At 35.2% G+C, this 16,318-nt stretch overlaps 1 protein-coding gene across 3 annotated transcripts in view; it reads left to right on the top strand.

The window, feature by feature from the left end:
* LOC150088637 (sprouty-related, EVH1 domain-containing protein 2-like) overlaps nucleotides 1-11,613 on the top strand; it is a 408,094-nt gene extending 396,481 nt beyond the window's left edge. For all 3 annotated transcript variants that reach the window (XM_090370832.1, XM_090370833.1, XM_090370831.1), the window contains one exon: nucleotides 10,659-11,613. In XM_090370832.1, coding sequence (XP_090226958.1) covers nucleotides 10,659-11,573 — 915 coding nt within the window. In that variant the 3' untranslated portion in view covers nucleotides 11,574-11,613. The remainder of the gene's footprint in view (nucleotides 1-10,658) is intronic.
* Nucleotides 11,614-16,318: the final 4,705 nt, after the last annotated feature.

Here is a 16,318-nt window from a genome sequence, read left to right as displayed (position 1 = left end):
GATTGCTGTGTATGTCGAAAAGGTGACTACAAAGAAGCAGGTTTTTGGTGTAATGAATTTAAAGCGGGTCACGTTAAGATTGACATCAGGCGGGCAGGCCTTCATTGAACAAAACCAGACAACATTTCGCGCATTAAGAGCATTGTTCTTGAAAACAGTGGAGTTAAATTGCACAAATAGTGAACACGAGTAAGTCGACTGTTCACGATGTCCTTGATTTTCAAAAGGTGTGCTGCCGCTGGGTGCCTCGACTATTATCAGAGGAGGACAAAGCAAAACGCATGGGGATGTGTCTGGAGAACCTGTTGCGATACACCAACAAAAGAGAGGATTTTCTCGCTTGCATAGTTACAGCAGATGAAACGTGGGTTTATCACTTTACCCCGGAGAGCAAACAAGACTCTATGACCTGGAAACATCCATAATCTCCTCTGTGCAAAATATTCAAAACTGTTCCCAGTGTCCGAAAAGTCATGGCCACAGTGTTCTGGGATCACCAAGGCATTCTGTTGATGGATTTCTTGCTGAAGGGAGGAACAATCAGTGCACAGCTTTACTGTGCAACATTTGACATAAACAACCAGGACTCCTGACAAGCAGCATGATTTTGTTGCACAACAATGCAACTCCACACACTGCCCACACCACTCATGAGTGGTTCACCATAATCGTTGGGAAACTCGGTCACATGCCCCCTACAGCCCAGATTTAGTGCCTTCAGACTTCCATTTATTCAGCTCTCTGAAAAAACATCTTTCACGGATGATGGAGTTTATCAGGCGGTGCAATGTTGGTTACTGTGTGTGGGCAGACTTCTTCAATACTTTTATTGATAAACTGATCCATCATTGGGACAAGTGCATCGATAAAACCGGAGACTTTGTGGAGAAGTAGTGCATCTTCACTTATTTCTTGGTGTTGTAATTTTAACTTTGTATTATTAAACATCATCGAGAGAAAAAATGCGTTACCTTACTTTTCGGAAACCCCTCATAAAAGTGGTTTGCCATTGTTGATTAAACATTTGCATCATACACTGGAGGAATTTTTAAAGGTCTGTTTGATGGGGGGAGGCTTCACTTAGCCAACCTTGTATAGACATCCATTCAGCCCTTAGGAATATGTCTGAAAGAACTTCTACTAAACAGACTTCAATCTGGGCAATGTTGCAAATAGACTTTACAAGTGATTCCATCATCAGACAGAGTTCAACACTTATATGATTTCTACTTTGAACACTGGAGAACACATCTATATTCAGTATAAACTTCCAGAACTTGCATTCAGCATATATAGCCCATTGCCCAAATTATATGAATTGTAAGCCAATCTACTGGTCTTAAACCAACCTGGAGAAAAAATAAGACTTCAAACTGTATAATTTTCACCCACTCTCTCAGTCCTCTCAAAGCTATAAGAAATGCAAACACCATTACACATCTAGTTCTGCAGAAGATTCGAAACTAGTTAGTAAACAAAATTGATATTAGATTTTGTCAGAATAATTGGAAATTTAAAAAGAAGCTAAAGCAAAAAAGAAGCAATTGAACAACTTACGCCCTGTGGAATACCCTATAATGACTCTAAACCAATCATGTTCCAGGAGTACAAAATGGTGGTAAGAACAAGTCTGTGATTCTGTGGCAATTGAATTGAAACACACTCCAACCAGGGACCTATACCTATAGCTAAGACCTAATAGACATGAATAGGTAATTTTGCTGTATTGTGATCAGGCATACCGTTGTTACCCATTCGTGCTTCCTCAGAGCTGAAGACTATCCTGAATGTCACATCTGTCATGTGCAGTCCAGCATTTCATGATCGCTTGACTCTGGTTTGAAAAAGAAAGTTTTCAAAATATTCTTAAATATCCATGGAAACCTCACTCAAATATTAGTTGTCTTTTACTACTTACAGATTGTTAATTATTACTGCCAAATATAATAATGCAAGAATAAAAGTCTGAATGGTTCACACGTCAGCATATTACATATTTAACCATTATTGCAAGTTATTTCAAATAATGACATATTACAGTTTTGATAACATGTAGATTTTAGGAAGATCCTTATACTATGTCACTCCCAAAAAAAGAGTGCCATCATCAGGCCACCGTAGCCTAGCAGTCAGGTGCGCAGGTGCCTAAGTACACGTGCCTTGAGTGACCGGGGTTCAAGCCTGTGAATACTGAATACGGTGCTGTTTCTTGTATTCAATCTATCATGCGAACTCCTCTGGCCGTTTGGTTGTCCCGGAGTATAAACAGAAAATTTATTTATTATTATTATTATTATTCACAAGATTATTTAACATTTGGATTTATTTCTTCACCTGGCAGTGAATCAATACCGCTGTCACTTATGTGAGGAAACCTTTCAGAATGATACTATGAAACCAACAAAGATGAAAGACCACCTGGAAAGGATGCATCCTGGTGGGGAAAAAAAAGGATTTTGAATATTTCAAATTTAATTTGAAATATTCATAATCCTTTCAGTATTTCTCTTTGAATATGTCTTAATGGTAAATTTATAAAACGTTTTGCAACGAATTCAGAATCTTTTTTGAAACCTTCAGTTTTTAGAATTGCTGAAGGAGGACTGGAAGCTTCTTATGATATATCACTCTTAATTACAAAAGCAGGGTACCTGCACACAGCTGGGGAGAAATTGATATCATTATCATCAGCCATTTTCAATCTGGAGAGGCCTTCATTCCTTCAGGATGAAAGCCTCTCCAGCAACTTTCCAATCTCTTCTGTTTTGTGCAATGGCCATTCATTTTCTACCCACGACCTCGTGAATTTCATCTGTCCATCTCTGTTGTTGTCTTCCAGGTTTACTTTTAGCTCCTCTTGGGCACCATTCTGTTATTTTCTTAGACCCTCTGTCGTCATCTGCCAGCATCTACAGTTAACCTATCAGTCAGTGTATCCCCCAAGCTAGCAGTTCTCCAACCCACCTAACACTGCCTCAATAGCATCAGCAAATATTCTTGCACCCTTTCTTAAGTGTATTGTTTAAGTGTATCCCATCCCTGTAGAAGCAGTCTCTCCTGTTAACAAGCACAGACCAGGCTGAGAAAATGTCTACCCCCCCCCATGAGCCTTGCACAATCTCTCCAGGGCCAAATTTATTGACAAGGCTCTCATCATATACTCACTCCTATCGTGTCTGGGCAGAATTCCAAACACTTTTAAATTCAACCCTAACTCGTGACTTTTTTTCAACATTGACCTGTACTTGTTAAGTAATTCAGTTGTTCTCTTACTTGTAATATCATTAGTGCCAACGTGTACGACAGTGTCATCATTTTTGCCCAAAAAGATTTTGTTTTGCTGCTATGGTCTGAGTTGTATGAGCTCTACAATGTCATCAACTTTTGCCTCTAGCAGACATACCCTGGTCCTGTTCTACCTATCCTTTTTTATATTTCCTGTTCCCATGACAATAGGGCCACCGACAACAATTAGGTCCTGTAGGACCAGCACATTCTGCTTTGGGGATTGCCGCTGTGCAGCCTGATGATGAAGTGCAAGCTCTGGCATTGATGTGGGCAGCTGAGAGTTTGATGGGTCCCGCAATTTAAGTCCTTTAAGGGCATCTATCCTGTTCTTCAAGCTCTCATAAAGGCCCATAACAATGCCGAGTTGGCACCTAACTTCTTCACACTCCTTACATCTAGCACACACAGACATCCCCCTTGGCAATATCATGTCCCATTCCTGATAGCTCCATAAGCATCAACAAGCAGTACAATTTAAAAAGTGTGATTCAGTGGACAACCACCCTCCCCTCAGTTCTCCCCTGAGCCACAGTGCTCCCACTACCTTGAGCCTTTTGTTTTGCTGCTATGGTCTGAGGCATGATTTTGATTCAATTTCAATACAATTAAAAATATTACACTAATATATTATGCCTAGCTTATATCTCAGTGCATTAATAACACCCTATATACACTTGAGTGATCACTGAATTATGACCACCTACCTAATACTTCGGAGGTCCTCCTTTTGCCCTCAGTACAGCAGCTATCCAACATGGCATTGATTCAACAAAATGTCTGAAGCGTTCGGGAGGTATGGAGGTGATTAGTGTATTCAGACGCCTGATATGCCTTTCCATAGTGTTCCACAAGCACTCTATGGCAGGGGTGGCCAACGAGTCTATCGCGGCTTTAATTTCAGTTGATTATGACAAATTTTAAATATACAGTCATCCCTCGATTTGCGCAGTCAGGTATACTACCAAAATTTTATATTGCGCAGCAGGTTTCGCTACCTGCACGTTATTTTATTATTTATTTTTATTATTTATTTATTTTTTATTTTTTTTTTTTTTTGCATGATTGAAGATTTTATTGAAGGAGAAACACATTTCACCATAATAACGTAAAATCCCACAGAATTCCAGCTGTCAGTATTATTGCAAATTCAGTAAGATGAGTTTACTACCCGTTTATAATTAGACTGCACTAACAGAAAAGCCCAATAAACCGAAAAGTGCAAATTGTTTTTATTGTTTTATGGTCGTGACCTCCAGAAATAGCTTTAGAGAAATATCACAAAGGCATTCGAAACTGATTCTTATAAGGATATAACCAAACAGAGCAATAAACGGTGGTGTGTTTGTTCAGTTATTTTGGAAACAACTTCCTCGTTCGGGAATTCACTTCATCAATTATCCTACGTTAGCCGTTCAGACAGAATATTTTTCCGGTTTGTGCAATGCAAAGTGTTTTAATCAGTAAGCGTTGCTTTTGCTGATTTAATAACCAGATAGTACTATGTTAATTTAATACCTTTTGATTTAAAATGAATACTACAAAAAAAGAGTAAAACGTATCATTTTCATCAAGAGTGGGAACTAGAATACTTTTTTGTAATGATAAAAGAAAAATGTTTGATTTATTCTTCCATGGCTATACCCAAAAATGGAAAATTAAAAGGCACTTCAACGCACTCCGTGATAAATAACAATCGCATTTTCAGCCAAACAGTGACCTTAGAAAAAATAAATTAGAATAACTTAAATCCAGATTATTCACGCAACAAAATTTCTTCATGACACCTAATGATGCCACAGTAACTGTAGCATCATTTAAAGTGGGTCATCTTCTTGCAAAAAAATGCAAATCATTTTCTGATGATCAATTCATCAAAGACGCATTTTTAGAAATAATAGATTCTCTTTTGAAAATTTTAAGAACAAAAATGAAATTAAAAGTGCTCTTCAAGATCTGCAATTATCCCGAAATACTGCGATGCGATGCATCGAAAAAATGAGTAAAAATGTGAACGAACAATTGCGTGCTCATATTGCTAATTGTGTGTCCTTTTCTTTACAACTGGATGAATCTACAGATATCAGTGATACAGCTCAGTTGCTCATTTTTATTTATATGGTTTTTCGATGATTCTGCCACTAGAGAAGAACTGCTGGTTATGGTTTCGTTAAAAGAAAGAACTAGAGGTCTTGGTATATTTAACACATTCAAACATTTTATTGAAAAAATTAAATTCCCATTATTTAAGCTCATATCAGTAACAACAGATGGAGCTAAAGCAGTGATGGAGCATCTTAATGGATTCATTGCATTGTGCCAAAAGGATGATGAATTCCCAGATTTTATTTTGAGTTACCACTGTATCATCCACCAACAAGTTAGCCAGCAAAATTATTGTTCCGCGTTGGCCCATGTTGTATTGGGTAGTCAACCCTTGAACAGTGCTGCGCCTGTTCACCTGTACGAGTCGTCGGACTTGGCGCTCACCTCTAACTTCAACCTTTGCAGTTTTGCTGTCGGGTCATTGTTTGACCATTTTGATGCCAGTCCTGGTACACTTTAACTACGGTGGCTTTTGAACACCCTGCCAGTTCAGCCATTTGAGAAATCAAGGCACCAGCTCGTTGAGCTCCCACAATCTGTCCTTTATCAAAGTCCGGTAAATCCTTCCTTTTACCCATCACGCTCAGAATTTTACTACCTACTGAGCCACTGACACCATATCTATGCTAGGAAGTAGTTATATAGATAATAGATAATAAATTTAACTATCTATGTGGTTCAAACTCTTGCACTAGCTATTTGCAATATTATATCTACGCCAAATCACCGATTCTAAAGGCTCTACGGATACTACTGTCATACATTACAGTCTACATGACAAGTTAAATTACTGAAACATTTAAGGAGAATTCAAAATTAGCTATAACGAAGTTCGTTAAACAGAGGTATGACTGTAATTAAATCAAAAATGAAGAAATTTTAAAATACATAACCGATCGATTGCACCATTAAAATGCTGGGAATAGGGCCCCTCTCACCCCACTGTAGGTTCGGCTCTGGATACTCAATAATTGCATTCAGAATTTCATTTGTAAAATAAATTATCATCTCAACAATGGGCTCGCAAATTTTCAGAAAAAATAGCAGTGGGCTCTCATGAGCCCACTATAGCTCACCACTGAACATAACTTGTGGCCTTTCTTCAGCATGGTGCTATATTTGTGTAACAAATCACCAGGTCATGTATGCTTAATGTCATTAGGCCCCCATATGAATAATGATATTCTCTTTACCTCCCTTAAAATCTGACAGTCTGTTGGTGACATCATTAATAGTTACTCTCGGCAAACATACCCTGATTCCAGTCCACCTTACCTTATTACAAAAATATATCTGTTTCCATTGACAATGAAGTCTCCTAATAAAACTAAGTCCTTTCAAACCAGTGTTCTGGAGTCCGAATTGGGAGTGCATCACTTGGTAGGTTACTAGAGTCTTTTGAGTCCCTGACGAGCTCCCAGTTACATTATTCTTGAGAGCAAGTATCCGTTTTTTTTCAATGATTCACCAAATTTTAACTTAAGATCGGTGCACTCCTTACAACGGTGACAAAGAAAAGAATCTGCAAGTGAGCTAGGATTATCCCCTTTAGGTTGACCTTGAAATAAATGTCACAGGTTCTGCAAAGGATAAAATTATGACTTACCCGGAAATTGCCATCGGCTATTCTGTCATGAGTCATGGTACCCTCTGACGAAGTGTTCAAGGCAGATCTTTTAATAACTATTATAAAATTTACTAATTATTAATAAAATAAACTTTCAAAAAATTATATTTATAATATAGGGTAAAAACAGCTTTACAACTTTAAAAGTGTATATAAATTTATTTAGAGGATGTACAAAATATTTTGAAATGTCAGATCGATATTTTGAAATTTCAGATCGTGCAGTTGTGGGTGTTGGTTGACTTTACCAGCGACATGAAACGTGCTATCATCACTGAAAAGTACGGAGTCCAAAAATCCCTCATCGTCTTCTATCCAAAGCAACATTTGCATACGGAATTCCTTATGAACCAGCTTATCTGCATTCATAAGGTGTTGCATGATGGATAATTTGTATGCCTTTAAGTGTAAATGTTTTCGTAATACTTGCTACACAGTCACATGTGGAATACCACTTTCCCGAAACACATGTTGCATTGACTTTTGTGGACTTCTAACAAAGCTATCCCTAACCCTTTCCATGACATCATCAGGAACACGTGGCCAACTGGGTGACTTGGCATGGCACACAGAATGTCCAGTCTCAACAAAATTCTTTGTGTCGTGTACATTGTAGGCCTACTGGGAGGTTCCTTGTGAGACTGAATGAGAAACTTCCTTTGAACTTGTGTAGCAATCTTTGTTTCTTCAAACCAAAACACACGAGCCTACTCTGCACCTGTGAAAGTCGCCATCTTGATCTTGACTGCCCGGGAGTGCTTGTGGGGGTGGTATTGGGTACTACAGTCAACGTGCATTACACTTAAAGTGTATTGCTACATTCTGACATTTCAAAATATTATGTACATCCTCTAAATAAATTTATATCCTCACTCTTTTAAAGTTGTAAAGCTATTTTTGAAACACCCTGTGTAAATAATATTAAAAAAAATCAAATTATTACAGGAAAAAACTTATCAAAATAAACTTTACAATATACTAAATAATCTTTGAAATCCTGCTCTAATCCGCTCTTATCTATACTTCCCTATCTGTATGAAAAGCTCCAATAGGCATTGTCTGCTTGCCATGAATGCCAACAGTAGAATAATGGCTAGGTGGACTTTATTAGTTCTTAACTGCCCAATGTTTTCATTCACAGGTGCCAGCTTTATGCTGCTACAAGTCTCCTAATTTTGAACTAGGACGACTTTTACCACTTGGTTTCTGCATAGATTCACTCTCTTCAAATGAAAAATGCTGTAAGTCTGAAATTGACAATTTTGGACTTGTGAACAAACTGACTCATATAATGATTATGTTAAAAAAACCCAAACAATGGAAAACAAGCCTTCATTCAAACAGACATGAAGAAGGCATCCCTGCTAGGCTATTATTGGACATGCATACCTGACACACAGTTTTCTCTTGATGAAAGGGTGCGCATATGAAGCACTTGAACCATTCAATTGTATACCGACAGTACAGACTGCTGTAGGATGTTTGCATCATATTTTTGTGGCATATCCTTGGTCCACTGATTCCACTGGGAGGTCATCATGAATGCCAGAATGTATCTGAACATTTTTTGCAGATCAGGTATACCTGGAAGTGTTGCATATTTACCACTATGGAGAAGATTACTTTCAAGATGATAGTTCACACTATCCACCACCAATGGGTGAAAAGTGGTTTGAGGAACATGAGGAAGACTTGAGTTATTGGTCTTGCCCAGCCCAATCTTTGGATGTTAATCCCATTGAGCATCTGTGAGAAAAACTGGAAAGGCATGTTTCAGCACAGTTCTCCACCTACATTACTCCAGGAATTGAGGACAGTTTTGTTGTTTGAATGGTTTGGCATTCTTTGTGTTGCTTTTGAACACTTTATTGATTACATATCACATTTTGTCAGTGCTGTGATTTTGGCCAGTGTCAATTCAAGTGCAGTTAGCTTAAAGTGGCCAAACATGCAGCTTTGTCATGTTTACTGTAAATAATGATTATCTTTATCAATGATGATAAAGCCATCATCGCTGCTTTGCATCTTTGTCTCCATCTTTGAGGTTCCATTACCGAAATGTTCTCATTAAATCAATACTTCTACTTTATTTAATAATTGCTATATATTTCAGCATATTTCATTTTTGAAGTTCCAAAAATTACTTCTAAAAACTGTCAGTCAATGCACCTGTTACAAAATTTACATCTTAAATTCATATATCCTCAATGAGATATTATATTTTCTGGCACACAAGCCAGCCTTTCAAGCACTGAAAATCTTAAACAGCAATACTGTTTACTTTCTAGATTGTAAATTTCTTATAACAAATGCACTTTCATTTTAAAGGACTGTTTATGGAGAAACCAATTTGCAGTACACCATTAAACAGGCAGCAAGGAATGATTTACTTACATAATCAGTCTCATGTGCACATACCATCAATACGAATAATCTCGTGTCATCCACCTAGAGCTGCAGGTTTTGTGATGCGAGGGAAATACCATACATGCCTCCTGCTTCTTTACACTTTTCTGTGCAATCTAATAAAATGTCACAATCTAAAATTTTAAAATGAAGAGCAGAAATAATTTAATTTAATTTAACAGTATATAGTGTTTCTTAATGCAGAATTTACTGTGATAAATAAATTTCCATTTATTTGCTAGCCATGAGTTCAGAAGAGTGTATAAATTCATTGGTGTAGCATACAGATTTGAACTTGCAACCTTGTTACTTGTGGCCATGCACTCTAACCACTAGACCACAGCCAGCCCTAATATACAGGTTGATGCAGGTTTTACCGTAATATACCTTGCAAGATTCAAAAAATGACTGCAGAAGGAGAGTGAGGAAGTTTGGCTTATACAGTGAATATATGATTATACGTGAATGGTATTAGTAATGGCATATGATGTTAAGAAAGCAAGCTTATATGTCATCAGCCAAGAATTTAAGACAAAAAATAGATATTGACTTAGATGCTGGAATGTATGGTATTTGATATAAGATGTTAAAAGCAAATTTAGAGCATAGCCTCATTTTGTGCATAGCATTGAGCAAACCAGATTTGCTACTTAATGTATAGATCTCATTGTGGAGGCCCTTCATACCATTGCACTGCTACGTCACTTTCATCTTATATGTTATCTTATCACTGGGTTTTTCTAAGTCTTTTATGGCCCATGCGTAACATGCCAAACTGATGGGGCCCCAAAAAAGGTCAAAACTGTCAGTGTGAGTAATGGTATGCACTTTAAATAATTAGTAATATACATTGGAGTGGTGCTTTTTATGTATAGTGCAGTACCTATAGTTAAAGGCCTTCACAATGTGATCAGCACACCAACTACCAAATGTAGTTTGCTTATTCCTACATAAATAACGAGGCTGTGCCCTACTTGTGCAATGTTTTATAGTTCTTGTAGCATGAGGCTTTATGCCTTAAGTTTGAATTTTTTTTTGAATAAAAAACAAATTTCCAACATTTTAATGAAGAAGTAAATATTTAATAAATGTTATTAAAAGTAATAAAGCAATTTTTATTGTGGTGCACTCTGTAGTCGGGTATTATATATTCATCTTTGATTATTTTTTTGCATTAAACTAATTGGTATTCATGTTTATAGATTCCAATTAAAGTTTATTGAATTTGTTTCAGACACTTGAACTGCCTGTTGATTCTCGATCATCTTCTGGGTCAAGCACAGTTAGTGGTACAGGCTCTTTGCGACCATCATCTGTTACCCCAACAGTGACCAATGACCTCTGTTCAGCATTTTCACCTCCTTATACTCATCCACATTCCAATTTACATCTACATCGTATGCACTTCATCCGGCCTTCTCATCTTTCATTGAACGTCAATAGTAACAGTATTGTAAGTGGTATTGGACCTTTTAGCAACATTCAGCAGAAAATTTGTGGGGAGGATGTATGGACGAAAGATAAATCGTTGGGTATTAGGAATTGTAGGAAAGATAGTTTTATTGACAATGATAAAATAGAAATATTATCAGGAGATTCTTATTCTTATGTACAGTTGGCAAGAGAGAAAACAGCAAGAACAGAACATGAATATTCGTATCCTGTTGTTGACAGCTTTAGGTCAGGAAGAAGGGACTCCATTAGTAATATCAAAAAACACCAGTTTGAAGCCATTTGCTCAGAACCTACTTTGCTGCCAACAAAGACTAAAAAGAAGAAGGACTGGAGAAGAAATCATGTACCTACTCAAGTACAGTGCCGTCATTGTCTTGAGACTTATATTGAAGATGAAAACCATCGAGGCAGCTGTGAGTATGCACCAGATGGTATATTGGCATGTATCAGTGCTATTACTTGCATTTCTTGTGCCCAGTGCATGTTGTATCATTGTATGTCAGATGCTGAGGGAGACTTCAATTTGCATCCTTGTACCTGCGACACTTCTGATGACCATTGTCATAGACGGTGGGCAGGACTTGCTCTTCTTTCCTTGTTTGTTCCATGTCTTTGGTGCTACCTGCCTCTTCGGGCTTGCCACAAATGTGGAATTAAGTGTGGGTTATGTGGAGGTCGTCATAATTCTATGTAATTGCCACAGTTTTAATATGTTCCCAACCTTCGGTGTGTTTCTGTCGTGTGAATTTTTTTTTTTTATTTATTTATTATTTTTTTTTTATTGCACTGAATGTTTTTGATGTGATTTTGATGTTATACAAGCTGCAGATAAGAATTATTGAATATTCAGATTTGTGGTGAAAGCTTGAGGATGCACATGGGCTTGCTGTATTTAGTATTTGTTCAGGGAAATCTAAAACTTTTATGCTTGTATGAACTGTATTACAGTTGTGTGCTTCACTATAAGATCCTCAGATTAAAGGTTTGCTCAGTCAGTGACAGTCATATGCATGTTTATATATACAGATAGTTGGCTACAAAGCATAATTTGGCATTTCCAATATTTTAAGTTAAATGAATGTATCAAAGTACAAAGTTGTCTGTATAGTGTATAAGGTGAACAGTTTTATGTAAACTGTAAATGCTACAATTAATATTGTTGCCTCCATTTTTATCCATTGAACAAAAATATTGAAATACTTGTTTTACAATATAGATTTTGATATACAATTTTTCTTCAGTCATAAAAAAGTAGTTATGAAGATGTAATAAATTTATGTAATTCATTGACAAGCTACTGCAAATATGTTTTTTTGCTCATATACTTAAGAATAGTTTTATGCATATTTAGTAACTTGTTTGAAATTGTTTTCATTATGTTTAATATAAACAGTGATAGTTGTTATATTACCTCTACATTCTTTCCTTTGTACCATAAACAAGGAATGAAAAGAGACTCAAGAATGTAGAGATATGTAATCTGCTGTATAGTTTTTACTGTCCTAAGAATCTCATATATTTTAAAGTGTTTAAGAAATATTTATTTGAATGTTTTGTGGGATTTGTGTGTTAATGACTGTAAAGTAGATTATTGCTAAGAGTGTTGTCCTGTGACCTGTACTTACATATGACACACACACACACCCCTAGGATTTAGGAAAGGAACTTGGTGCCAGTTGCCCTGAATATTGCCATTAAGGAATAAACTTTTACAAAAGAAAAGTTTCTCTTATATTAATTCTTTTGACATTATATAAATTGAGTAAAAAATATAAAATACTAGAAAGTTAATTTAAATGTCTGCAATGAATTTTATTAATGATTCTTTTCTTTTTAATATTCATTATAGTTTTATAGAGGAAATTCAGCTTATTTTGGAAACACGTTTCACTCGTGCCAGTTTCTCAAAGTAAATATTTTTGTGTAAATGTTAAAGTGAATAATAAATCTGGTCACGAAGATTTGCCATTAAGTTAAAATTTATATTTTTTGTGAACTTAAGAGAAGATGCCAGCAAGAAGTGCCCCCCCTCCATATAGTCAAACTTTTTTTCTGCAGTATAAAAATTAATAATAGAATAAATGCTTAAACGCCTAAGTTTTGTTGGGAACAGATGTTGAAGACTTGCAACTGAATAATGTAGCATGAAAAAAAAATAATTCCATGCCAATAATTACAAAAATAAGTTTTATTGTTAGTACTACAAATTAATCCTGTTACAGGAGGGTGTCTATATGCACTTTGTATGTGCAGGATATACTCCTGAAAAACAGTGCTCTCTAAAAATGGAACAGACTGGAACAGCATTCCAATAATTATTTCTAGCTTCCAGTGTATTTCTAGTAATTACTTATTTTCAATTCCCAAGTGCTGTGCTATATTGGTTTCACTACTTTTTGGAAGAGGTCCAGATTCCAATCCTGCAAGGGACTGGAGGATTCTTAGCAGCCTCTTTGTTCAGGGCTCTAGCTTGCCTGTTTCACCAACAGTTTGGTTTTTTTCTGTTAGTAGTCATTTATATACAGTACATTGGATACAATTAATTTATAGTAATAATAACTTCATGTTATTTTCGGAATACCATTGATTGTGACGTAATCATGAAGTGTTCAGTTATGTCATCAGACTGTTCTATTAGCAGATATGATCTGTTCTATAAAGCATTATACTCAGGTATGGCGCCAATATTATCTGTGGGATGTAAAGAAAGCAATGATTTCAAGACTTACGTGCTTTCTGATTTTGAAGTAAACATGATAGTATTAACCTTGACTTCAACCTTTAGGGAAACAGATATTTTAATACTTGGTGGTGTTGTTGGTTTTTTTTTTTTTTTTCACGTCTGTTCCACCATAAAAATAGATGTTTCTGTATCACTTAGCCAAAGAATAATTTCAGTTGCTGTTTTAGTTACAAAGACACTGACATACAACACATTCAAGTTCAGATTAAAAGTTGAGATGCAGAGGTTTTTTTATTGAAAGTGTTGCAGGTACTGTTAAATCTATTGGGTCACTTTCAGGGGAAGCCAGAGGAGGGGCATATTCCCCTCCTTAACCATGCATATGTGTTCCTGCATCTATCTAAAAAAAAAAAAAAAAAAAAAAAACACTCAAAAACTTGGTCATTATGCTCTCCCCCCCACTTATGATGATATGTGGATATGATAGTGGTCACTTTCAATGGAGTATAACCGATCTCGTTTGTTTTTGAAGTAGTAAACAGAACTTGTTTTGGCATCCTGTCAATTTCTTGCATACCATAATACAGAGGGCCATATACCACAGTGTGAAAACCACTAGCCTGGGTTCATAAAATAGTAAATGGAATACATTAGGTTTTCATAATTTTGAACTCAAAATTCAAAAAGATATCTTTTATAGTTACCATTATGAGTATATATATATTTTTTGAAATATAAGCCGATTATTTTTATGAATATTCTTCAAGAAGTTTTATTGATATTATTGACATCTTGAGTTTATTGTTTATTGTTAATAATTCTCATTTCTTAAAATCCAGCTATAACAAGTTGATTCTGTAAAGGAGGAAATTTTATAAATGAAGATTTAACCAAGCAGTAGTGATGGGTCACCATAGGTAACCCTCAAATAATGTTTCTGCATTGACCGTTAATCAATTATTAAAAATCTTAAATTTTTTTTTACCTTCCTTAATATAGTCAAGCTTTTAGTATTATAGTGTATTATTATTATGAAGTGTTCCCCCCCCCCATACAGAAATTGCATGTGAGAACCTGTTAACTGACCTGCCAACTATTTGGCTTTTGCTTGATTGATATACTGGACAAGTGCCAATGCTTTGTTTATAGTTGACTTGTTTTTCTTCTCCCACTAGTTCAATAAGCATTTTCAAGTCTTATTCTAGTTGTATTTGAAAGGTTTATTATTATTTTCGTATAGTAAAGATGAAAAGACAAAACAATGTTTTCTCCAGATGGCTGCTACACTATGGGAAGCAGATATGTAGTTTCAAATTTCATATGCTGTGTCAAGCATGCTAAACTTGAAATAAATAAATTTTGAAATGAACCTGAAAAATAAAAGTAACTAATAGTATCAATAGAAACACACACACTTTTTAATAAAATTTATACTAAGCAGAAATATACGTGCACGTTTTTGAAACTGAAAAGTGGAAGAGAATAAGAGATTGTTTCTATTTTATGTCAAAATGTTTTTGTTTTTTTTTATGATTTTCAGCAGAATTAATATTTTTTTTTATTAAAATTTAAAGTATGTGATAAATACAACCCATTAAGAAAGGATGAAATATTAGCATTGTTTAAGCACAGTTCAAACACTTTAATTTCTGGAAACATTTTCCAGAAATTAAAAAGAAAGTTGAGCACCTGTTATGTGAACCCCACCACCATTTTTTGCTACAGTTGATAACACTATTGGTTTAATCTTTGAATTTATATGATTGCATTTTATGCACATAAAATGCAATGGTAAAAAATCTGATGTGTAGCATATATAAAAAAAAAACCATAGGTATCAATAATAAATTTAACGTTGCTTTTAAGAAAAAAAAAAACTTTTGAATATTTTTAAATTACATAACCATTCATATTAATAAACAAAATCAGTACCAATGGTTTTATTTCTGCATAAGGTGCTGTATTCGTGGAATTCTGTTTTAGGTCTCTTTCTCTCTCTCTCTCTGGACCGTTTGGGAGTTTCGTGAAATCGGTATACATTTGATTAAGATAAAGAAAATTTCTTCTGATATAATGTTTTATTATTTATATATTTTTATTATACTAAAGTAATATTTTAATCTTGATAAACATGGTATAAGTGTGGGATTTCTTCCCCCCACATCTGTCAGATGGACTTAATTCATTTCTTAAAATCAGTGACCAGTAGATCTATGAAAATTAAACATTTTATTAATCATGCTAAAACAAATACTGTATTTGAAGTTACATTTAAATGCCTATAATATGACATTCTGCTAAGTAAATAAGGATTCAGTATTGGACTTCAAATTTGTAAGAATTAGGTCATTCTTCAATGACCTGATCCTTACAAAAATGATTTTTCTTTAGTCAGTAGATGGTACTTCAGTAAATCCCTTCTCATATATATTAGTTATTTTTAGGAAAACTAACAGTATTATTGCCTTTTAATTCCATAGAAATAGATACAAGGTGTTGTCTCTTCCATCATCGTATGTGATTTTGGTTATATCTTCTTGTTAGGTAACATCAACATATTCATTTGTGATGAGGTGTGTTTCACCTTTTGAGTGTATAATGTTATGGAAATGCTTCATCGTATCAATTCAGTTGAACATAAAGGTAATATGTTAACTGCTGCCCTGTATTATTAATTGTCTCATTGAATTGAGGCTTCAGAAAGGACATCCTTCAAAATCGAATATTTCAAGGTATTTTATTAGAATAAATCCAAA

This window comes from Mastigoproctus giganteus, chromosome 3 (assembly GCF_048544385.1).
Source record: "Mastigoproctus giganteus isolate SK-2022 chromosome 3, ASM4854438v1, whole genome shotgun sequence".
NCBI classification, from domain to species: domain Eukaryota; kingdom Metazoa; phylum Arthropoda; class Arachnida; order Uropygi; family Thelyphonidae; genus Mastigoproctus; species Mastigoproctus giganteus.
The sequence above is the reverse complement of the archived record's forward strand: the minus strand, read 5'-3'. Positions and strand labels throughout refer to the sequence as shown.